Source organism: Procambarus clarkii, chromosome 39, assembly GCF_040958095.1.
Source record: "Procambarus clarkii isolate CNS0578487 chromosome 39, FALCON_Pclarkii_2.0, whole genome shotgun sequence".
Taxonomy (NCBI): Eukaryota; Metazoa; Arthropoda; class Malacostraca; order Decapoda; family Cambaridae; genus Procambarus; species Procambarus clarkii.
Genome location: NC_091188.1, coordinates 4,366,289 through 4,392,788, shown reverse-complemented (window position 1 = coordinate 4,392,788; position 26,500 = coordinate 4,366,289). Strand labels below are relative to the sequence as shown.

At 47.3% G+C, this 26,500-nt stretch overlaps 1 protein-coding gene across 1 annotated transcript in view; it reads left to right on the top strand.

The window, feature by feature from the left end:
* LOC123760316 (filamin-type immunoglobulin domains fbug) overlaps positions 1-26,500 on the top strand; it is a 129,600-nt gene that overhangs the window by 17,455 nt on the left and 85,645 nt on the right. The window contains 2 exon segments of the mRNA XM_045745894.2: positions 22,554-22,678; positions 26,371-26,500. The exon segment at positions 26,371-26,500 is cut by the window's right edge and continues 1 nt beyond it. Of these exon segments, the coding sequence (XP_045601850.2) occupies positions 22,554-22,678; positions 26,371-26,500 (255 nt within the window).

The following is a 26,500-nucleotide window of genomic DNA, read 5'->3' as shown; positions in this document are numbered from 1 at the left end:
ACAGCCTTTCCGTGTCACCCTGGGGGCGGTGACAGCCTTCCCCGTGTCACCCTAATGTCTGTATAGCGGGACACCGACACGGCCTACAGTGTTCAGTGTTCACACCGACGGTGTTTCCTGGCGGAAGGTGAGGAGGGAGTCGTCGTCTCCGCCACGCTTGGTGCACGCTGTCACCAGGCTACGAGGGGGCGCGGTGTCCGGGGGCGTGAACCCCTAAGATAACGGGTGAAGGGGAGCATGATGTTATAGGGGTGATGTGTGGCAGGGGCACGGGAGACGGATGCAACCTGTCTTACACACCTGCTGCCGCCCGTAACTACTACGGATACAGGTTATCTTGTGGGTTATCTTGAGATGATTTTCGCGGCTTAGCGTCCCGCGGCCCGGTCCTCGACCAGGCCTCCTTTTTGTTACACCCCCTACCCCCCAGGAAGCAGCCCGTAGCAGCTGTCTAACTCCCAGGTACCTATTAACTGGTAGGTGAACAGGGGGCATCAGGGGTGAAAGAAACTGCCCATTTGTTTCCACCTCCGCTGGAGATCGAACTCGGAACCTCAGGACTACGACTCCGAAGCGCTGTCCACTCAGCTGTCAGGCCCCATGAAGTATACAAAATATGGACAGTTGAATAAAAAGTCAACGTTTTGTTCCACCGATTTTGTAGAGAGGTTGTGTAGGCCTGGGACGAGTTAGGCTTATAGTTGAGAGAAGAGTCCTGTGGTGCAGTCGTCTACGGTCTCGACACAATATCTGTGATCCCGGGTTCGATCCTCAGGCTGGACAGAAATAGTTTGTCACGTTTTCTTATTTTTTATATGATGCCTCTGTTCACCTAGCAGCAAATACGTACCGAGGAGTGAGGGACAACTGGTGTGGGTTGCATCCTGGAGATGGTGAGCAAGTCGAGTTCGGGAGAAGACTGCGATGTAACTATAAACACAGGCTTCCTGTCCCCCCCCCCCCCGACAACGGGGAATTGTGATGGTGTTGGAGCCCACCTTATAAATGATCGTTACCCCTGAACCACAGAGTGACGACCAGAGTGGCAGCTCCTCTATCACAATGGACACTCGGGCGTGGATGCGAGTGAGGTGAGTGGCTGAGGTACACCCCCTCAGACCCCCACACACCCCAGGAGTGGCTGAGGTACACCCCCTCAGACCCCCACACACACCCCAGGAGTGGCTGAGGTACACCCCAGACCCCCACACACCGCAGGAGTGGCTGAGGTACACCCCCTCAGACCCCCACACACCGCAGGAGTGGCTGAGGTACACCCCCTCAGACCCCCACACACACCCCAGGAGTGGCTGAGGTACACCCCCTCAGACCCCCACACACCGCAGGAGTGGCTGAGGTACACCCCAGACCCCCACACACCGCAGGAGTGGCTGAGGTACACCCCCTCAGACCCCCACACACCGCAGGAGTGGCTGAGGTACACCCCCTCAGACCCCCACACACCGCAGGAGTTGTTGAGGTACACCCCCAGACCCCCACACACCCCAGGAGTGGCTGAGGTACACCCCCCAGACCCCCACACACCGCAGGAGTGGCTGAGGTACACCCCCCAGACTCCCCACACACCCCAGGAGTGGCTGAGGTACACCCCAGACCCCCACACACCGCAGGAGTGGCTGAGGTACACCCCCCAGACCCCCACACACACCCCAGGAGTGGCTGAGGTACACCCCAGACCCCCCCACACACCCCAGGAGTGGCTATATTTCAACATAACCTCCTCACCACAGCGCCCAACCGGCTCTCACAGTCTCTCTATCGTGCCTCAAGCTACCTCGAATTAGCAAGATGTTGACAATTTGATCCGCCACCCCCTTTTGCTTCTCCCTGTGTGTGCTTGTTCAGGCCGGCCTGTCGGCTTACGAAACCTGTGCATCTCTCGTCAATACTGGCGGCTAGATTTGTATTGATTAAGCAATTTAAAGAGCGATACGAAGTTTTGTATAATAATAATAATAATAATAACGAAAGTCGCAATGATAGAGGAAAAATGTACAAGTTTCGTGAGTGGACATTTTAGTGCTTTGGGGAATCCTGGCCCCTGGAGTATACTCGTGTGTTTGATGATATATGCAGAGTATACTCTTATACTTGAGTCTACATAAATGCTATACCTTTATACCTGACAGCACGCACAGACAAGGTAAACGTGTATGTATGTATATGTGTGTGTGTGTGTGTGTGTGTGTGTGTATATGTATATATATATATATATATATATATATATATATATATATATATATATATATATATATATATATATATATATATATATATATATATATATATATATATAATACACACACACACACTTAATATACCTGTATACTTGCAATATACACTTAAACATTGTGGGCATACTCCAGAGTATGTCATGCCCCTCCCCCCCTCCTCACGGCCTGTGACTGCTGAAGAAAAAGTATCCACTTAAAGAACAACACAAAATCTGAGCGCTTTCGTGTACTAACGAATATTTAGACAATGTATTAAGATAGAATTCATTTCCTTGAACCCCCTTAGACACACACATTACCACTGATGCAGGCGACGAGTCACAATAACGTGGCTGAAATATGTTGACCAGACCACACACTAGAAGGTGAAGGGACGACGACGACGTTTCGGTCCGTCCTGGACCGAAAATCGACTTGAGAATGGTCCAGGATGGACCGAAACGTCGTCGTCCCTTCACCTTCTAGTGTGTAGTCTGGTCAACATTACCTACTGATTCACGCTTAAAAAGCCTCTCAACCAGATGTTCTACTGGACTGGCATAGAGTTTGGAGAACATCTAACTGGAATCCAGTTCATTATTATTATTTTTGTACCGTGATACCTGCCCGCTCTTGTGAATAAACAACATGTATTTTCCTCATAGATCCATAAAGTAATTGTGAGCTCATTGTGCATATATGTACATATATTTATTTCCGGTATAGATTTTCCTCTTGGGAATGCTATTCATACGAGGAACGCTAGGAAAAGATGGAGGGCGTACATCTTCTCTTTATCAAACATTCAAACGTTTTGGAGGTAATACTCCTTTAGTAATGCTACAATAATGACAAATTATCAGTTAATAGATAAAATAAATAAAATAGATATAAATAAATTAGGTAAAGAGATAAAAACTTAAATTAAAAATGAATCAATTCATAAAAATCAGTGGGTTAAAAAAATACAAATTTCCGACAATAACATATTAAAACCTATCGACCTACTTGCAGAAGACGAAATTATTATTATAAACACTAGAGCCGAGATCTCTTGAGGTGTTCAAGCTCTAGGTCCCACTAACAGTGTGAATATATTAAAATGTTTTAAAGTTTACTCTTGCACAGCTGGAAGTCGCTACAGTGAAATATCTAGGCGAAAGAGTGACTTCTGGCGTCACAGTGGTTTGGTGTAGCGGAGAACTGTGCTAGCTAAAGGGTTAACTTGTACAGAGAGAGATACCAGGATGTTCATGGATACGGCAACCCGTTCTCGCACTTACGGTCAATATTGGCTTATTTAATAAGTGCATATGTGACATAATAATTAACTGTGAATATTTTAGTTTACCTTGAAAAGCTTCATAGAAAACACCGACCTCACCTAACCTTCTTAGTATGTTAAGATAAGCATCTTATTGCTTATTATTTACAATTATTACTTAACCTATCAACGGTATAGGTGCTTCAAGAATCGTGAGGTATTCCCCACGTATGGAACATTACAGCTCGAGCACTAATAAAGATGGATAACACCAGATCCGATACCAAAGGGTAAACCCTAATCTCTTTTTACCTTTAAACAGGGTTTCAATAGTTGGTTCTGTAGCACAGGGGTCTACGTCCTTGACTCTAACTCGAGGACCCCGGATAAATCCCCGGGCAGGACAGAAACGATTGTCACAACGTTTCCTTTCACCCGATGCACCTGTTCACCCAGCAGTAAATATATATCTGAGAGGCAACTGTTGTGAGCTGTTGCAGCCTGGAAAAGGTCAGTAGTTGGCCTAGGGAGCCCTCGATAAGCCTAAGTAGAGTTTACCTGCCCCCCCCCCCCCCAACAATGTGAATTAAACACACATTTGTAAGTTGATCTGCGGGTAGGCCTGTCTCAATGTTAAGTTCTCATCCAGTACGATAACTCGTGGAACCCATATGAAGAAACTATATAATAAATTTCTACATATTATTTAGATGTTTTAACAGCGGGTAAAAAAAGTTCGCATTTAAGAATTTCCTGAAAATTGTATGAAATGTTGGAAGAATGTTTGGGAGAACAAGAATAGTTGAAAGAATAATTCTCAAGAAATTACTCTCAGTATCGGGTAACTGGCAGACTCAGTGTTGCTTTGTCTCGAGTAGTTAAATGTTAAGTGCAACATGTGTAATAGGGCAGGATGTATTGGAGTTAGTGTGTGTGTGTGTGTGTGGGGGGGGGGGGGGGGGGGGTTAACGGCGCTTAGAATACCACCATGTCTGCCACAGCCTTGGTCTTTACTTGTGTACTGTGTGTCTCAGTGTCTGGGCGTGCCCTCCCACACTGGCCACGCCCTCCCACACTGGCCACGCCCTCCCACACTGACCACGCCCTCCCACACTGACCACGCCCTCCCACACTGGCCACGCCCTCCCACACTGACCACGCCCTCCCACACTGACCACGCCCTCCCACACTGACCACGCCCTCCCACACTGACCACGCCCTCCCACACTGACCACGCCCTCCCACACTGACCACGCCCTCCCACACTGACCACGCCCTCCCACACTGACCACGCCCTCCCACACTGGCCACGCCCTCCCACACTGACCACGCCCTCCCACACTGACCACGCCCTCCCACATTGGCCACGCCCTCCCACACTGACCACGCCCTCCCACACTGACCACGCCCTCCCACACTGACCACGCCCTCCCACACTGACCACGCCCTCCCACACTGACCACGCCCTCCCACACTGACCACGCCCTCCCACACTGGCCACGCCCTCCCACACTGACCACGCCCTCCCACACTGGCCACGCCCTCCCACACTGACCACGCCCTCCCACACTGGCCACGCCCTCCCACACTGACCACGCCCTCCCACACTGACCACGCCCTCCCACACTGGCCACGCCCTCCCACACTGACCACGCCCTCCCACACTGACCACGCCCTCCCACACTGGCCACGCCCTCCCACACTGGCCACGCCCTCCCACACTGGCCACGCCCTCCCACACTGACCACGCCCTCCCACACTGACCACGCCAACTGTTATTGCTGGTGTTTCTCACAACTCCCGCCGGCGTGGCGCCCCAGGGCGTCCTCGTCCATTGTCCTGTCAGGAGGCGGCGCTCATAGCCGCTCTCTTGCTGGCGCTGACGCCCTTGGGGGCACCTCCGTTGTTGTTGTTTTTGGATTCAGCTTGGAACTTTGTGTTCCCAGGAGCTCGGGCTGTGGTGAGGCCGTAGTGGACTTACCTGGCACAGGAGCGGGGCTGTAACTTGGGGGCGCCTCCGTGCTTATATATTAGTGGTGAACAGGAGTGTGGCAGCTGGTAGTGGTGGTGGTGGGCTGTCGAGGTGTTCGAGTGAGACAATGCCTACAACACCACCACCATCTATTCTACACCACCACTGTTGTAATCCACAAGTTAGCAGTGATTAGTGAATCAAGCACAGCAACACTTAACAAATGATGGGTGGAAGTACATGTTAAGAAAGCAGACTGGTCAGTCGTCGAGGGACGGAGGCCACGCTGTGGCCGTGTACAGGTGTGGAGACGGACGCTTCCTCTACTACGATTCCTCGTCCCGTGGTGTCCACTACCGGTTCTGGGATTACATCAAGAATCACGGCATCTCCAGAACCCAAGTGACGGCGGTGGAGGCGGCCTTCCAGTACCAGCGGTACACACAGGCAGGGTGACATGGCAGCTCAAGGGACGCTGGCGAACATTAGAACATCGTTTAATCAAAACCAAAATCAAGCTCTTTAAAGGCATTCTACGCAGCTTCTGCTGGAATATGCAGCACCGGCCTGGAACCCCCACTTTGTGAAGCACAAAACTAAAACTGAAAAAGTGCAGAGGTTTGCCACTAGATTAGTTCCAAAAGCGTAAAGAGTTAAGCTATGAGGATAGGTTGTAGGAACTGGACCTCTCAACCCTGAAGGACACGAAATAAGAGGAAGCATGATCAGAACATGCAAGATACTGAGAAAAGTAGGCAAGGTGGACAATGACAGCTTCTATAAACTGAGAGAAAATAGGTCAAAAACACACACACATACACACACACACACACACACACACACACACACACACACACACACACACACACACACACACACACGCTCATCATGGGCGACTTCAATCACGGAAAGATTGACTGGGAGAACAAGGAACCGCATGGAGGCGAGGATACGTGGAGAGCCAAACTATTGGAGGTGGTGACAAGCAACTTTTTAACGCAGCATGTCGGAGAACCCACAAGGATGAGAGGCAATGACGAACCAGCGAGACTCGACCTAGTCTTCACTCTGAACGACTCCGACATAAGAGAAATCGGTTTTGAGGACCCAGTAGGAATGAGCGACCACAGTGTACTGGTGTTTGAGTACTTGATTGAAGAAGGGTTATTGAACTCGAGGAGGGATACCGAAACCAAAAGGTTAGCATACCGAAAGGGAAACTATGAGGGGATAAGAAAATTCCTAACAGATATAGCATGGGAAACAGAGCTCAGGGGAAAGACGGCCCAAGATATGATGGATTACATCACGCAGAAGTGCAAGGACGCAGCAAACAAGTTTGTCCCAGTCCAAAAGGAAAACAGAGAAATGAAGATGAGAAACCCATGGTTTAATCAAAGATGTAGGCTAGCTAAGCAGCAAAGTAAAAGGGCATGGAGAAACTATAGGAATAACAGGACACTGGAGAGCAGAGAAAGATACCAGAATGCCAGGAATGAATATGTCAGGATGAGAAGAGAGGCAGAAAGACAATACGAAAATGACATCGCAAGCAAGGCAAAGACTCAGCCTAAATTGTTGCATAGCCACATTAGGAGAAAAACAACAGTAAAGGAACAGGTTATGAGATTAAGGATAGGGGCGGAAGGATTCACTACAAATGACAAGGAAGTGTGTGAGGAATTGAATAAGAAATTCCAGGAGGTCTTCACCTTAGAACAAGGAGAAATTCCAGAGGTAAGTGAGGGAATAGCTAACCAGGAACCACTGGAAGAGTTTGAGATTACCAGTGGGGAAGTAAGGAAGTGTTTACTAGAGTTGGACGTGACGAAGGCTATAGGCCCAGATGGAATCTCCCCTTGGGTTCTAAAGGAAGGAGCAAGAGAACTGAGCCTACCACTCTCCATAGTGTATAACAAATCACTGGCAACAGGGGAACTGCCAGATATTTGGAAAGCAGCTAACGTAGTCCCGATATACAAGAAAGGGGATAGACAGGAGGCACTGAACTACAGGCCAGTGTCCCTAACCTGCATACCATGCAAGCTGATGGAGAAGATTGTGCGAAAAAAACTAGTGGAGCATCTGGAGCGAAGGAACTTTGTAACACAGCATCAACATGGGTTCAGGGATGGCAGGTCCTGCCTCACAGGGTTACTTGAATTCTACGACCAGGCAACAAAAATAAGGCAAGAAAGAGAAGGGTGGGCAGACTGCATATTTTTGGATTGTCAGAAAGCCTTTGATACAGTGCCACACAAGAGGCTAGTGCGAAAGTTGGAGATGCAGGCTGGAGTGAGAGGGAAGGTACTCCGGTGGATAGAGGAATACCTAAGCAACAGGAGACAACGAGTCTGTGTGAGGGGTGAGGTCTCAGATTGGCGAGACGTCACAAGTGGAGTCCCGCAGGGGTCAGTCCTTGGACCTATACTGTTTCTGGTATATGTAAATGATCTCCCAGAGGGTATAGATTCGTTCCTCTCAATGTTTGCCGACGATGCAAAAATTATGAGGAGGATTGAAACAGAGGATGATAGTAGGAGGCTACAAGATGACCTGGATAGACTGAGTGAATGGTCCAACAAATGGCTGTTGAAGTTCAACCCGAGTAAATGCAAAGTAATGAAACTAGGCAGTGGAAACAGGAGGCCAGGCACAGGATACAGAATAGGAGATGAAGTACTTAATGAAACAGACAGAGAGAAAGATCTAGGAGTTGATATCACACCAAACCTGTCTCCTGAAGCCCACATAAAGAGAATAACGTCTGCGGCATATGCGAGGCTGGCTAACATCAGAACGGCGTTCAGGAACCTGTGTAAGGAATCATTCAGAATCTTGTACACCACATATGTAAGACCAATCCTGGAGTATGCGGCCCCAGCATGGAGCCCGTACCTTGTCAAGCACAAGACGAAGCTGGAAAAAGTCCAAAGGTATGCTACTAGACTAGTCCCAGAACTAAGAGGCATGAGTTATGAGGAAAGGCTGCGGGAAATGCACCTCACGACACTGGAAGACAGAAGAGTAAGGGGGGACATGATCACAACCTACAAAATCCTCAGGGGAATCGACCGGGTAAACAAGGATGAACTTTTCAACACTGGTGGGACGCGAACAAGGGGACACAGGTGGAAGCTGAGTACCCAGATGAGCCACAGAGACGTTAGAAAGAACTTTTTCAGTGTCAGAGTAGTTAGCAAATGGAATGCATTAGGAAGTGATGTGGTGGAGGCTGACTCCATTCACAGTTTCAAATGTAGATATGATAGAGCCCAATAGGCTCAGGAATCTGTACACCAGTTGATTGACGGTTGAGAGGCGGGACCAAAGAGCCAGAGCTCAACCCCCGCAAGCACAATTAGGTGAGTACAATTAGGTGAGTACACACACACACACACAAAGTACATACACATACGTATGTCCTACATAGAGTAGGGTTAGAGGTGTGTTCGCTTACATATAGTACAGTTGGTTATTGAGTACTCTGCCACAGAATGTGATTATTAGTTTTAATGTTTTTACACAGGTGCAGACAGGGGTGAATGGGGGGGGGGAGAGGAGGAGGAGGTGAATGAGGGGGGAAGGGGGAGGATGTAGCGAAGACCATAAGGCTCGACCACCACCACTAACATGTTGACCCACTTGTCCGTCCCTATCTATGACTGGTGTCTGACTCACCAGCTGGTAGAATACACAGGTCACCAGCTGGAGTCATCGTCTGGTAGACTATACAGTTTACTAGCTGGAGTCACCACTTGGTAGACTACACAGTGCACCAGCTGGTGGATTATACACGAGACACTGTGTAGAGAGACAGCTGGTGGACTAGAGGTGACCACCTGGAAAGACAGCTGGTATTTGGTGCGCGGGTAACATGCGCAGACAGTCGGCTTCCCGCCCTAAGAACACTTTCTCCAACAGAGCCTCTATAGCCCGCCGGTCCAGTAGAGTGCGCTCACCTGGTTAAATACACCTAGTTGTGCTTGCGAGGGTTGATGATCGGGTTCACTAGACTAGTGTACAGGTTCTAGAGCCTCTTGGAACCCTTGGCATCTGGTGTTCTACATTTATTAATCAACCTACAACTAACTCTGCTGTAGGAACAGCAGAGTTGTAGGTTCTCTTGCTCAACAGCATTTGGACTGGTCGGTAGAGCGACGACTTTGCTTTCTGCAGGATCGGCGTTCGATCTCCCGATGGTTCAAGTGGTTCAAAAACTGTTCCTTCAGCCCTTCATCATAGCCCAGCGCTTTGTCCTCGTATCTCAGCTTAGTGGTGTGTAGCGGTACTGTCTTGCCGCCGTCCCATAATTACGTTAGCGCCTAGGGAGCCGGTCGGCCGAGCGGACAGCACGCTGGACTTGTGATCCTGTGGTCCCGGGTTCGATCCCGGGCGCCGGCGAGAAACATTGGGCAGAGTTTCTTTCACCCTATGCCCCTGTTACCTAGCAGTAAAATAGGTACCTTGGTGTTAGTCAGCTGTCACGGGCTGCTTCCTGGGGGTGGAGGCCTGGTCGAGGACCGGTCCGCGGGGACACTAAAGTCCCGAAATCATTTCAAGATAACCTCAAGATAACCACCTTGTGACGGTAGTTTGACGAGACTTGGGGGGGGGGGGCTACATTCACCTTGGTTACTTCTGTGCGTTTGACAGGAATTGAACAGAAATACCGTATATACGTTCAGGACATGTTGTAGATTCAGCTACTCAGAACAAATTCAAAGTAGCATGGGCTATGGGTGAGCCCGTAGTGGACTTACCTGGCACAGGAGCGGGGCTGTGCTGTGTGTGGGCACAGGATGTTGTTGATTTTAGATTCAGCTACTCGGAACATAAGTTCCAAGTAGCACGGGCTATGGTGAGCCCACCACCTCACCATATAGTGGGCAGGCAATGTGTCAGGTGGTAGCTGTGTTGTTGTTGTTATAGATTCAGCTACTCGGATCAGGTTCCAAGTAGCACGGGCTATGGTGAGCCCGTAACTTACCTGGCACAGGAACGGGGCAAGTAGCACGGGCTATGGTGAGCCCGTAGTGGACTTACCTGGCACGGGAGTGGTGCCGTCTCTCGGTAGCTGTGAAACACGTCTTATTTTATACGGTATGGCCCCCAAGGTACAAAATGTTATCCTGAAGATATCCACGTTTTCTATGCAACGGCAGGCTAAGTTAGGCATCTAACTTGGGTTCGTAAGTTTCTGATAAGGTTAGCACGTTGTATCTTGCACGTTGATCACGAGAAATGGCTCTTCAGTGAGACATTAAGCTTGTATGACAAGGTATTGCGTGACACAGGTGGGAGAGGAGGAGGAGGAGGAGGAGGAAGGCGAGTAAGACGCTGGTGGTCACCCACTCTCGGTCCTGTCTCACCTGTTTACCCTGGGAGAGTGGCTTGGCTGGGCACCTTCCTGCCCCCACAGGTTGCGTCACTGGCCAGGAATGCCGTTGTAACTACTGGGTGAATAAGTGGGCACGGTGAATGGTAGGTGGGCACGGCGGGTGGGTACGTGAATGGGCACAGTTGGTGGATAAATGGACACGGTGAATGGGTAGGTGGGCACGGCGGGTGGGTACGTGAATGGGCACAGTTGGTGGATAAATGGGCACGGTGAATGGGTAGGTGGGTGGGCACAATAGGTGGATATGTGGAAACGTTGGCATGAAGTACAGTATTTAGACGGACGTTTAGAGTGCAGGAAAGACTGGAAGGTGGAGTATGATGGTGACAAATAGTGTTGTGAGCTCGGGTAATGATGAACAAGTTGGCAGGTATGAGGTGAACACTGGCACACCTGAGGGGGAGAAAGCGCTAAGTTAGTATGGTCATACAGCACTTGGAAGGTATATGAGGGACAAGCTGTTGGGGCTATGAGGGCAAGGAACACAGGGGGATCGAACACCGACCCTGCAAGACACAAGGGAGTCCCTCTACCACCCAATCAAAGTGGTTGAGTTAAAAAGAAATATATAAAATATGACGAATATGGCAAAATATAAATGCAGAAATGTTGTAAATAAGGGAAATAGGGTTCTGAGATTCACACCTGGAAGTGTTAGTAACAAAACATGTGATCATAATGCAGGGTTGTGTAGTGGTGGTACATAGGTCGCTACTGTGAGTCAATATCATCTTGTATCGCCTCGATATAAGCTTAACATAAATATATACACTGGCTACCTGTCCCCCCTGACACAATGCATTATCATTATCATCATGCGGAAACAAATAGATAAGTAAAATAGAATTATATAAAATCTGCTGATGGATATCTGCTAACCCTAATACTCGGAGGACTGGTGCAGCGGAGTGTGTAATTAGGAATAATGTCTTGCAAAGCAGAGTTCACTGCCACTGTTAAGGCAGTAAGTCACCCAGGCGGAAGCAGAAGGGGAGCAGTGATCTCTACTGACTCAACAGCAGCACTATAGTCTTACAAAGTCAGGCAGAAGACAGCGGGAGAGCTGTTAACCTGCTCACCAGTCACTGAATGACCCCGCGTCCCTGTGTATTCCCTCTCATGTTGCCCGCCCGTCCTCACACTATATGAACGAGCACATGTCTTGTGCACCGCACCGCTCCTGTGCCAGGTAAGTTACGGGCTCACCATAGCCCGTGCTACTTGGAACTCGTTCCGAGTAACTGAATCTATAACAACTTGTGCACCACCTTCAGCAGCGTGGCCATGGCTGCAGGGTACGTCTAGAGTCTTCCTGGTAAGCTTGACCATGTTACTGTTGCACGGGTCACTCATGACGGCTGCTCTTTGTGTCTGTAGTGGTAACTGATATTCTGGCCTTCAGCAAGGTCTTCCTAGGCTGTAATGCAGCATTGTGGTATGACCAGTTTGGGTGGTTCTCTTCTGTAATCATGTAGTAAGCATCCATCAGTCTCGGGAGACTATGGAGTTGCGCTCTGGTGTCGGCCTGGTCTGGAGTGGTCTCACCAGGGCGCAAAGCCAGGGTAGATTGATTCGGGGGAGAAGCTGTTACCCATGCAGCAGGTCCCCCCCCCCCCTCTCCACGGTGCTGAAAGTCTCGGTGGTAGTCGTTTACGCATTACTCTTAATAACGTGCGGATCAATGTGTGTTGAGAACATCAGTAGGAGCAACTAAGAGGATTTAAAGGTGCACAATTGGTACTCTGAAACACCTGTATATATTGTTGCTGGTACTGAAGCGTGGGTTGTGTATACTCGTAGCATACTCTGTTGGTCAAGGCATAATCGAAGTCGTTCAAGAGTATATATGGCTCACGTAGAGCACTATCCTGGCCAAGTCATGCAAGTTTGCTAGCCACGATTTGAAACGATGCGTCTGATCTTCTGGGCCCAACATCGTGGTAACTTTATTATTGGAACACAACTACTCGGACTTGGGTTCCAAGTAGTCTTGGAACTCTTGCCTCTTCTCCTCCCACCTTCCTCTCCCCTTTCCCTCAGCCTCTCCCCCTTCAACTTCCCGTCATCCGGCCTGATAACCATTACCACATAATAGTCGACATGAAAATTAGATTTCGCTCTCGCTGCTTGTGTCTGGATTCGTGCGCCATTATTGCTAACATTTACTTCACCCGCGGCATATTAGGGTGCCAAGGAGGGCACTGGTGCCAAGGTTAGTGACGTGGGTGCCAGAATTGAATTAGGACGCCAGGCTGAGTTAGACTGCCAAGATTAGGGGTACAAAAACTTAGTTTGGGGGTTTCAAGTGTACTTAATCGCCATAGCTAGTTAGGGGCCCCAAGGTTAGATCACTATATATTATTTACGGTGTGATAGTTAGGGGACCAAAGGTTAGGGGTGTAAAGGGGGGGGAGATTATCTAATTGCATATAGGTCAATCATTTGTTTTCGTTGTGTAAATTAAGCCTAGTGGCCAATTACAAGTAGCAGTAATTGTTGACCTTTACACTCACCCTTGTCAAGGACTGTCGTCTCATAATTGTTTCCGGAGTGTGATGGCGTCTATCTCTTACCTGGAGTGAGTGAATGAGTGAGTGAGTGAGTGAGTGAGTTGGTTGGTGAGTTAGTCTCTCTGCAGCTGGTTCGAAACCTGGGTGGCTGTATGCAACCCGTCCTCGTAAACAAAGTCCAAAAGTTATTCCATGCACCCGCCAAACCCCCAGGTGTTTATGAATGAAAAACTGTTTTCACACGACTCACAACTGATGGCGTTCGAACACTTCCGGAACAAGTGTTTCACTGACGACTTTTGTTCGAACCACATCGCTGTAAATGCTTCACCCACATACTACAAATACAAATAATCGCCAACAGAACCTAAACACCTAACCTAATCAGTGCCTAAATATGCACAATATGCGAATATATATTAATAATACTTTATATTTGAGAAAAGTTTTGTTTTGAATGAACAGAATGTTAAAAATGGATGAATGCGTCTTTGGGGTCGACCGCTGGATTGAATGGACTTGGTCTGAGAACGGGTTGGGTTGCTGTAAGGTTTTGAAAGATCCCTAAAGAATTAGAACAATGATTTTTTCTACTGGCAATCTTAATTATAAATTGGCCAAATTTTTGCTTTCAGCCTCCTTTTTTCTAAAAACTTGTATAGTATTGAGAATCCATGGCAGTATGATAGAGAAATTGGCTGTCTGAAGTGTAATGGTTCTGTTGTTAGGGGCTCGTATGGCTGTTGTCTTTGTTCACAAATGACAAAGAAACTTCTCAGCGGATATTCGTTAATCTAACTCAAGAAGTCTTGTAATTTGGGTTTAATTAAGAAGCAACTTGGTAAATTGTTGAGAGATTGCCACTTCATATTATGTTTTATCTTTTAATGGTAAATTCTATCCACAAACAGATGAGGCATCAGTGGGTTCTGCTTTTGGTCTATCTTATGCAAATATCGTTCTGTGTAATAGCCAGTAACTTTGAATAGATTAATAGCTTGACCTATTCAATAGATTGTTTGAACGAACGAATATTCGATTGAACGAATATTCGATTGAACGAATATTCGATTGAACGAATATTCGATTGAACGAATATTCGATTGAACGAATATTCGATTGAACGAATATTCGTTCTCTTAATAGATTGTGTGACTAGATGCTTGTCCCTCTAAATTATTTAAGACTATTTTTTTACCGTCGTTATTGAGACGATTATATATTGAGACATTTGACTTTTCCTCGTGAATTTGAGGTAAATAAGAATATTTCTTGAAATTGAAATAAGTTTGAGGTAAAATCCACACAAAGGGATGAGGTAGCTCAAGCTATTCTCACCCCGTTCAGTACATCGTGTTAATACATACATAGACACACATCACAAACAATAAACATATTACCAAACATTCTGAGAAATAAACATCTACATTTCTTAGAATATTTCTTGACTCGTTAATTACGAATATTGAGGTCAGTTTTCTACTTTAGTTTATCGTGCTCCTCCATTCACGGGATTAACTTATTTAAGTTTAATACAAAAAATGAGAAGTTGAATACAATTATAACTTTATTAAAGACGTTTGAATCTTCGTTCTGATTACAAATTATTTGACGAAATGAATTTCTTGCACAAGTTCTTCGAATCAAATACTTTTCCAAGCAAAGTATTTTACAGGAGTTTAAAACAAAAATTTAAATAATAAATTCTTACCTATCGTCAAAATTCCCTAACAATTTCATTAGCATTAGCGCTCGGTCTGTTTACCAATAATCATAATATTGGACACTCTTTAGCACATCGATTCTTTTTACCCTTTGACCTCGACGTCTGATGGTGGATATCTCTTGTGAACATTCGAACTGTGGCGGTCATTACTTGGGGAACACCTCCGGTGACCTTAAGACACAGTATCTGTGAGACTATGGGTACCTCTTCTTCAAGCAAGTTGCGGATCTTGCTACCAGAGGTCACTGTGAGGAGTTGGGGGGGGGGCCACCCTCTCACGGCGACTTCACTGTTCTGACTTCCAGTTCTCCTCGAGCAGATCTTAACGTCTTGGCCTCGGCGTCTTGGTCTCCATTTGTAGCGCGAGAATGCGACATAAGTTAACAACTCTTAATATTCACACACGACGTATCGTCTTTTCAAAGCATCTTGTAAGGTCTTTTAAATATTTTCTATATCTATTTTTTTCCCGCTTCTATTGCCAACCACTTGGGGTGGACGGTAGAGCGACGGTTTTGCTTCATGCAGGTCGGCGTTCAATCCCCGACCGTCCAAGTGGTTGGGCACCATTCCTCCCCCCCCCCCGGTGCCATTCCAAATCTATATCCTATATCTCCCAAGCTATATAGTCTTAATAGCTTGGCGCTTTCTCCTGATAAATCCCTCCCTTCTTTTATTTTGTATATCTTTTATTTAGAATTGTATTGTCTTTGTCGTTCTTAATTGATGATTTGTATAAAATATTGAACCCTTTATAGATGATTTTTTTTAGCTTATTTTACCGAGAAATGTATTCGATTCCTTTAGCTCTGGAGTATATTCTCCCAAACGTCTATTTTGAACAAATTGTAGCAGTACCGTAATTGACACATTCTAATTAACTAACATACTCTTAATTCGATAATTAAGGCAGTTCAGAGTATGAATGTGCTACGGAATAAGGCACCTACAGAATGCTTAGTGAAATCAGTGTGTCTTCACCAATCACAGTGAGCTTCTAAGTCTTAATGATGATTAAAGTTCTCTTAATTGCTGGTATATGTGTGGGGGGGGGAAGGCGTGTGTCGCAACGCACCAATTAGTGTTGTTATCGAGGAAAGAGAGAGAGGCACAAGAACGTAAACCATTTGTTGTTTTGTGTTAGTGAACTGCAGTAATCACTTCTGTGGGAGTGGAAAGTTGCCGGCGGGAGAGGTGGTGTGTGCGTGTAGGAGACGAACATCAGCGCCATCTATGTTCCAGATGTCGAGTTGAGTACGGTTTACCCTCTCCCATTAATAACGTTTTGGGCTATTGTACTCTGGTGTTCTGGGAGGACCAGAGGTGATTAGGTACCAGTGAATGGTAGCAGAGGGCAGAGCCGTCCAACACTCGCCCCAGCTCAACTGTTGGACGTCTCTGGTGGGGCGTGCTAGCAAGGGGGGCTAGTGGAGCGCGGGAAGACGTCTCTGGTGGAGCGTGCTAGCAAGGGGGGCTAGTGGAGCGCGGGAAGACGTCTCTGGTGGAGCGTGCTAGCAAGGGGGGCTAGTGGAGCGCTGGAAGACGTCTCTGGTGGGGCGTGCTAGCAAGGAGGGCTAGTGGAGCGCGGGAAGACGTCTCTGGTGGAGCGTGCTAGCAAGGGGGGCTAGTGGAGCGCGGGAAGACGTCTCTGGTGGGGCGTGCTAGCAAGGGGGGCTAGTGGAGCGCGGGAAGACGTCTCTGGTGGGGCGTGCTAGCAAGGGGGGCTAGTGGAGCGCTGGAAGACGTCTCTGGTGGGGCGTGCTAGCAAGGGGGGCTAGTGGAGCGCTGGAAGAAGTCTCTGGTGGAGCGTGCTAGCAAGGGGGGCTAGTGGAGCGTTGGAAGAAGTCTCTGGTGGGGCGTGCTAGCAAGGGGGGCTAGTGGAGCGCTGGAAGAAGTCTCTGGTGGAGCGTGCTAGCAAGGAGGGCTAGTGGAGCGCTGGAAGAAGTCTCTGGTGAGGCGTGCTAGCAAGGGGGGCTAGTGGAGCGTTGGAAGACGTCTCTGGTGGGGCGTGCTAGCAAGGGGGGCTAGTGGAGCGCTGGAAGACCTCGCCAGAGGTGTGGGGGAGGGGTCGCTATCCTCCACATTTGATGGAAACATTGTCAGTATTCGGTGTCCACGTAATGTGTGTAATTTTAGTTGTGCTTAATTAATAACAAGTGAAAGTGATTATGTTACCATTTGATTTCTCTAAACTTAGGTCTTTGCATCTTCACAGGTTATGGACCTCGGGACTTGAGAAGGGTCAGAGAGTTAAAAGAACCCTGTTACGGATCAGATCGGAACTGTGTGTGTTTATATGGTGGCAGTGCTAGTGAATAGGGTGGTAGTGGGTGTGATTGGTGACAGTGGTAGTGGACAGGGTGGTAGTGGGTGTGGGTGTCGGCTGCCATTCTTAGACTTTAGCGTTACGCCCATCTCAAGGACATCTCTATTGAGTTCATACAAACATCCCAGCAGTTATATTCCACACCTGTTGATCCCAGCAGTTATATTCCACACCTGATGATCCCAGCAGCTACACCTGTCCCCATAACTGTTGCCTTAACTGCAGGAACTCTAGACCTGTCCACACCTGGTGCCCGCGTGGATACACCACTACACGTGTCAATCTGGTGAAGACCTTGCCCCCACATGTGTTTTTCGTGGGGCAAGATCTTCAGTCTCAAGTGGTTGAGTGTGTACACGCGCACACGCACAGAGAGAGAGAGAGAGTATATGTATAGAGCCTAGTGATTTGGTACCCTAATGCTGATGGAATGTCAAGCAAAGCAGATGAAGTGACAAACGAGAGAGATTGGTAAAGCAAACCCCGATATAATAGCAATAACGGGTTGAAACTAAAAATAATTGAAATGATTACTAACGCAATATTCCCCCCAGACAATATCAGAAAATAAATAGATCAAAGGGAGAAGAGGGGGAGTGGCACTTGTGGTCCAGAGTCTTCAGGTTTGATGTGAGCACTTTTGAAGGAGTTGCCAATAACGAAGAGTGTCTCGCAGGAATTATTTCGGTGGGAGGAGTGGGGTTGTGGTTGTGATTTACAACCCTCTAATGAAGCACAGAAGACTCCAGACAAGAACACGCGAATAAAAAAGAGGGTTTGAATACCTATCCTCATTGTGACTACTCCCAACCTAAGGATAATTGAAAGAGGGTAGAAATTTGTGATTTCAATCATAGGCAAATTGATTGGGAATCAGTGGGTCCGAGAAGAGGATAGCAGATAAGGAGAGCTAAACTGGCAGAAGTTGCAAAACAAAATTTTTTGAACACTGGAGTCTCACTCTGGCGTCTGACAGTAGTGACCCATGCAGCGAGCAGAAGACACCCTACAGACGCGCAACTATCGGGTGTTGAGACTAGAAAGTTGTCTGAATAAACCAGTAGTGATTCAACACAACAACAAACCAACGTGCAAGCAAAACTTGCCTCGTGTGGTACACTATATGAACCAGGAGCTGTGATCATTACAGAGGCGCTAACCACCTTGTCACGTCACCCTTGTGCACCGAGGGCACACGGGCGTTGAATGTGCAGTTTACGTCGCCTGTACTATAGCAATGAACACTGTGCATTGTGCATGGTGGCAACAATGATATGATCTCCGTCTGACAACACCGGGCGGCTAACCGCTTCCTCTGGGGTTGCCATTATTCATATTACCTTCCCGCCTTTTATACAGCCGGTGTTTGGCTATAATATTATGCTTTGTGTATAGTTTGTGTCGTCTTTTTTTTCTGGAAATGTAAGCCTACACTTTGACTTTTGTTTACAAGCGAATTGGTTGCTATGAAACGACCCTCCGACAGGAAGGTGGTTTCTGCTCTTTTTTTATTTTCAGTAGCCAATCATCGTTCATCTTTTTACCTCTCGTGGGAACGTTAACTTGAGCGTAGACTTGGCCATATGTGCGTGAAGGTGTGGCGGGAAGAAAGAGTAGTGGTGGAGGTAGTCAGGAGGGCGGGTGTGTATATATGTGTTTATATGTATGTGTGTGTGTGTGTGTGGAGGGGGGGGGGGAAGTTTCAGCCCCGCTCCTGTGCCAGGTAAATCTATCACGGGCTCACCATATCCCGTGCTACTTGGAACTTTTAGTTCCCAGTAACTGAATCTTAAACAACAGCAACGTGTATGTGTCCCGGCAGAGGCGGGGTGTTGTGGCCTTGGGGTAACTCCGGGAAAAAACAATACTTCCTTGTAAACCCAACAGGCGGGGGTGAAGGAATGTTGACATGGAGTATACTTGGTGTGAGGGCGGGGGGTACTCGTCTCTCACCACCTCATTCTCGGTATACTTCAGTTTACCCCCCCCCCCCACCCCGGCCACAAGGGAGGGGGGGGGTTGTCGTCCTCGTACACCCTCGCCCCTCCTTCCCCCCCCCCTCCCCCCACGTTTACTGCTCAAAAAAGACGAATCGCCTGAATGTTACACGTAAGCAGCAGTCTGAGGAACCACCTATAGAGAGGTATTCTGGAAGGCGCCTTCCGCAGGCCCTCTGGAAGGCCCTCCTGGCGGCGCTGCAGACCGGGCCCCACACCCGTCCACCCACACCCGTCCATACCACCGTTTCCTTGCAGTAATGGTGAAAATAAGAGATAATTGCTGTGCTGAGAGAATGGGTGGGATGGCGCAAGTGTTGGGTGTGAAAGTGACGGGGTCCTGGCGGGTCGCAGGCGTGAGACAGGTGTCAGGTGAGACAGGTGTGACAGGTGTCATTTTTATTACCGGTGTAGCCGCCAGCAGCGGTGAGTGCCTCTGAAGTGGAGAGTTATTGTCTGGTGAGAGGAGAGTGTGATGCCGCAATTTACTCCAAAAATGGAGAACGTGCTGGAGTGTGTCACGGGCGCAAGATGACCTCTGTGACCCCGTGAAGCCTGTGACCTGTGTGACCTGTGTTGCCTGTGTGACCCGTGAGGCTTGTGGGGCCCGTTTGACCACTGTGACCTCCCTCACTCCTGCAGGTGGCGGCGACGGCCTTGACCCCCCCCCCCCACTCGTCACCACACCGCCCACCACCGATACCCGCCATAACTTTCTACTTTACAATTACCTGCGTTTGTGCTTTATAACACACACACACACACACACACACACACACACACACACACACACACACTCTGGAATACATTAGAAAGTGATGTGGTGGAGCCAGACTCCATACACAGTGTAGATATGATAGAGCCCAATAGGCTTAGGAACCTGTACACCTGTTGATTGACGGTTCAGAGGCTGGACCAATGAGCTGAAGCTCAACCCCTGCAAGCACAACTAGGCGAGTACACACACACACACACACACACACACACACACACACACACACACACACACACACACACACACACACACACACACACTTAAAACATATACCGCACTACAAAAAAAAATCCTCCAAAGAGGAATATGACCAAGAAGTGAGAACTTCAGGTGCAGAGAAGAGGAGCAGGGACTTGGAAGGATGGTGGGGGGGGGACCCAGGCCCACCAGCTTCATTTAACCTTCCCCCTACTCAATCCCCCGACCCGGTCTTCCTGCCTCATCCTTAAATCCCCCCATTTAACAATAAATCAGCCCTAACTCTTCCCCAAACCTCATCGATCACCTAAGCAAATATTACCTTCACTGAGAAGACCAGACGAGGATACTTGTGAGAATGCAAAAGAAAGACGAGAGCTTTAAAGTCATGTACTCCAATACTTGATTAAATTACAAATAAGCGACTAAACCGGGGACACAAACAAATGGGGAAAACCCGGATGTAATTGTAGACCCAGAAACAAAACTGTCAAGATTCATATTACAGTATTCTCCCAAGACTACCATGTTGTAAGAGTGGGGAGGAAAGGCAGAGTGGGATTGGCACTGTTAATCTGGAAGGATTGAGCATACAAGGAACCCAGGTTGTGAAGGACTCGGTGATTATGACAGGAACCATTGATTGAGAGAATAGGAAACCTTACATGTGTGTGAGTGTGTGGATATGTGGAAAGCTAAATTCATAGAAGCTGCGACACGAAAATTCATTAGATAATATGTTATTGGATCCACAAGATCGTTTATTCCCAAGGAAGAGTGTGTGTGGGGGGGATGTTGAATTTGGCAGGTCACTATCATTCTTGTGGGACTTGGTTAATCCTTGGTTAAACCAAGGATTAACCAAGTGTGCACCAATAGCGTGAGTACCGACACCAGAACTAGGCAGGGAGAATAGTCCTTTGTTCTCCACGGTGAGAAGAACAAATGTAAATCTCCCATGAAAGCAAGAGGCGTAACAAGTACAAACTGGGTGCTATAGACTACAGCTGTGAGTCTACCCTACATGAGGTGGAAGCTGGAGACTAGAGTGATGTGAACCAGAAACGTTGAAGCTACTCCGCGGAGAAGCTCAACTTTCACATCATACTTGGCGGTGGACTTAAATACCACTAGCCTCCAACGTGTCGGGTAGCTGACATTAGCAACATACATGGAGCGTTAGATGGAGGCTGGGTGAGTCTGGAGACACCTCCTGGCTCTTTGCCTCCCTTAGGGGTCACAGGGGAGACCCAGCCAAGCTTTAAGGTCAAGGGGGCCTAGCTGCTTACTCTTACCGCTTGCTGTCTGTCCGGGAGATAGAGAGGGAGATAGAGAGATACAGAGAAAGAGAGATATATACATAGAGATGGGACGCTATGAAGAGTTGGTGAGGCAGCATGTGTTCTCTAAGACTGTCACTAAAATGTTTGTATTGCGAGATAAACTGTAATAGCAGACTAGAGAAACCTCAAACAAACCATGCCACTGTTCTTGAACCAATATTTTTATTAATTATTATTATTATTATCATTGAGAAAATCAAGTGGAGCTCTTAGGCGACTCAAACCGGCGACCAACAGAATGTCAGCCGCTGCCACTGTACCACCGTTAACCTGTGAAAGTTACACAGCCTGGCATTCTACTGAATCTACAGGACGTCTGGAGGCCTCGCCTGAAGCCTGTCCAAGTTTGACGTACAGCTGACAGGCACCGGGTGTGGGTCAAGTGGGTCAACACTCTACCATCAATGACACACAAATTACACTAACGCTATATGTGTCAATGACAAAAATTAGGTGGAGCTCTTAATTTTTTATCTTATCAATTAATTTTTTCATTTATATATATCACGTTAGTGTGATTTATGTAAAATTATTATTAATTATTATTATTATTATTATTATTATTATTATTATTATTATTATCGTAGATAATAAGTCACAAGTACGTGACTGGGCACAATAATTTATTTTCAAATATATGGGTTGGTATCGATAAGTGACAAGGTTTCGGTCCGTCCTGGACCAAAATTTTGTTAAATGTCCCAGGACGGTCACGTCGTCACTCTTAACTTTCATACCAGTGTTTGATTTATTACTATAATTCATATCAGTGTGTGTTGGTACTGAGGGCGTGTGTGTGTGTTGCAGGGAACGTGGACATCGTGAAGGGCAACCTGAAGCTGATCCTGGGGTTGATATGGTCGCTCATCATGCACTACCAGATCGGCCAGTCCAAGTTCCCACCCAAGAAGCTGATGCTCGCTTGGCTCAAGGTCAGACTCTACTCGCCTAGTTCTCTCTTTGTGGAGGGTTGAGCTTCGGCTCGTTGCTCACGTCTCTCACTCATTCAACCAACTGGTGTACAGGTTTTTAAGTCTAATGACTTCTATCATAACTGCATGTGAAGCTGTGTATGGACTCCATCGCCTCATTTTTCTGTGCATTCCATTTCTTCATTACTCTGATTATTTCTTATGTCTGCGCCTCATTTGTGTACTGAGTTTCCACCCGTGTTCCCTTGTGCGAGTACCTCCTGTGTTTAATAGTCCGCCCTGTCAATTCTCCTAAATTTGTGTGTGATGTAATCCGGTTTTCCCGTAATTCTTCTGTCTTCCAGTAACGTGAGGCTTAATCCCTGTATCCTTTCCTCGCGCGCGCGCACATGAGTGTGAGTGTGAGTGTGAGTGTGAGTGTGTGTGTGTGTGTGTGTGTGTGTGTGTGTGTGTGTGTGTGTGTGTGTGTGTGTGTGTGTGTGTCTGTCTGTCTGTGCGCGCGTGTGCGCGCGTGTAAGTATATTTATACTGATGTATTTGTACCTGCAAAATCGACCTTAGTCACTGACTCCGCCCTTTTAACTGCGTGTTGTCTAACACAGTGGCTCCCAACTTGCATGTCTTCTGTCATATCTTACGAAATTGTGTATGGAATTGACCTCTTATTTTCTACTTCCCTATCTGCCGCTTGGTGACCACCTCTTCCACTCCCCCCGTGCCTCTACTTGCCATCCACGTCCTCTTCTTCTGTCCTTATCTATTGAAAACCTTAACTTTTTTCCGTGGTCAGATCCCCAAAGTATTTTATATGCCCGTCTTAAGTCGCCGCTCATTCTTCTACTGTGGCATTATTCTTTCTAGTTCCTTCAGCCAAGTTTCGTTCGTCACACCCACGTAGCTCAGGTTATCTTGATGATTTCGGGGCTTTAGTGTCCCCGCGGCCCGGTCCTCGACCAGGCCTCCACCCGCAGGAAGCAGCCCGTGACAGCTGGCTAACACCCAGGTACCTATTTTACTGCTAGGTAACAGGGGTGAAAGAAACTCTGCTCATTGTTTCTCGCCTGTGCCCGGGATCGAACCCGGGACCACAGGATCACAAGTCCAGCGTGCTGTCCGCTCGGCCGACCAGCTCCCCGGTCAGGGGCCTCAGTCGTTGCAAACTTCTGTTCCTTTTCAAGTTTCCGTTTGTGCTTATTGTGGAGGAGACTTGAACCCGGAACCGAGTACTGTTGGACGCATTTTATATGAACAAAATCAAAGACTTTATTCATAAATGGTAATACATTTATAATTGAAAAGTTTACTTAAAAATACAGTGCATTAACTGTGTAAGTCACACTACATAAATGCTCAGCACGCGGTCATTAACAGAATCGGCAACTTTGTATCAACTTAAACAAATCATTACAATAGTGACTTGACTAAACAGTGAAAATAAAGATATCATTTTAGGCGTGGAGTGATATTTGGCCGATACTTTGAAAGGCAGTATATTGTAAAGACAAATTTAGGCTTAACATTGGAGCGGCAAAACGTATATTGGTAAACTTTTCGTCAAGAAATTCGGATGGTGAGACAATTATAAGTAGAACTAATATAAACTAATCATATCACGACGTCGTGGGTGTGTGCACAACCTCGCCATTCTTCTACAACACATTCTGTGACTATCCTGGCTCAAATTCACTGATTGATGATTGATTGATAAAGATTAAGCCACCCAAGAGGTGGCACGGGGATGAATAGCCCGTAAGTGGTACAATTTTTTTGTACATCTTCTCATCCTTGTGCATCTGTTGGCCTTGTTCTATCATTTGTAACCCCTCGTACCCATTCATGTTTCCGGCTCTTGATGATGATCATCATCATCATCAAGAGTTCCTTACTTTCCTTCTCCGTTCCTTATTTTCATTCAGACTACATGGCGGCAAAGACCTCATCACTTATATTTGAGTTCATGCTGGCAAGAGCCGTTCTCTGTGATATGGTGACGTGCAGGGGACACTGTGGAATTTTGTAACTTTACTTTGCTTCATTGGTTAAATAATTTAAAAATATCGGGGGACAGGCAGCCAGTGTGTATATACACATATCGGCGGGGTTCCATCCCCTCTTAAAGTAGTTACTAACCCTCTCCAACATGCAACCCCCCCCCCCTCAACAAGCAAATTCCTGAGTACCTATTTACTGCTAGGTGAATTGGTGCATTAGGTGATAGGAAACGCGCGCAGCCATTTCTGTCCCGGCCGGGATTCGAACCCAGAATTCCCGATTGTGAGCAGAGAAGGAACCCAACTGTTTAACGTAATAACAGGAAGCAGGTTAGGGTTTACCTGCCCGAAACGCTGCGTGTACTAGTGGCTTTACAAGATTGTAATTACTATACTATGTATCCTCACAATCCCAATGTACCTTCTTGTATATAAATAAATAAATAAATAAATAATACACTCTCCATCACCAAGGGCGAGGCTGCTCGCGCGGTCACCCAGCCAGATACTGGCCAGACTTAACCATGTTTACCAGCTGACAGAGCCGCAAGGCAACCCGTCCTCTCAAATAATAGGTCGCGTTCTTTACGTTATGTTAACCGACGTTACGAAACACAAGAAAAGCAAGGACTCACAAATATCTTAAGTTTTCTATTGCACCACACTCGGTGGGTTAGGTGGGTTCGTACGGTTATGGTTAGATTAGGAGGATGGAGTTTACGGGCTATTCATGCCCGTGCCGCCTCCTGGTTGAAATTGAAATAAGTTTATTGAGGTAAAATACACACAAAGGAATGAGGTAGCTCAAGCTATTCTCACCCCCGTTCAGTACATCGTGTTAATACATACATAGACACACATCACGAGCAATAAACATATTACCGAACATTCTGAGAGATAAATATATATATATATATATATTTTCCTCCTTTAGCCTCCTAGTTTGCTTAATCTTAATCGGTCAATCTTACGGAGTGGCAAGTCAAGTGAAGGGGGTGCCAGGGAGGGGGGGGGGAGAGGAAGCATGTATTTACGTCTCTCGAGGTCCTCCTTGCCCCCCCCCCCCCTCCCCCTTCTAGACTGCAACCCACAATAGTTATCTTAACCCCAGGGGACTTGTTTTACTGCTAGATGAACAGAGGCGTCGGGTGAGGTGAAAAAGAAACGTGTCCAACTGTTTCTGTCCTGGCCGGGGACTGAAGCTACCTTCCTCGATTGTGAACAGAGGATGAAGACCACTGTGCTACGTGACCATTATACTTGTAAAACTGTGCACACGCACTCACACTGACGCTCACCAGCTACTTCATAAATGAGAAGATGCTAACACCTGTTGTCAACAAGGCGGTCAGTCCACTTGCCATCTTAACTTTGGCTAAATGTTCTATTTCTACAACTTTTCCTCGCCTTCACCTCTTTCTCACCTTCACTAAAAATAATGTCGGTGGTATAGTGTTACTACTATTGACTGTTTCCTTGTAGTTCTGTTGTGGAAGGCGCCCCATGATGGATATTATTATTTAATCTTTCCCTCTGCCTTATACAACAGGCTTTAAACTCGGTGTTGCTGGACGGAGGACCTCTGGCGCCACACGAAGTGGCTTTTTATTGTCTTAAAACCTTCATGTTAATGTTTTAATTCCACATAGAAAGCATTGCTAAGTGGCGGCTACTAAAGTGTGTGTGTTAATTGGCTTTCAGGCTGCGCTGCCGGACTGTCGCATCCAGAACTTTACCTCTGACTGGAACAGCGGAGTGTACCTGAGCGCGCTCCTCGACTACTGTAAACCCGGCCTCTTCACCTCTTGGAGGAACCTCAACCCTCGCAACT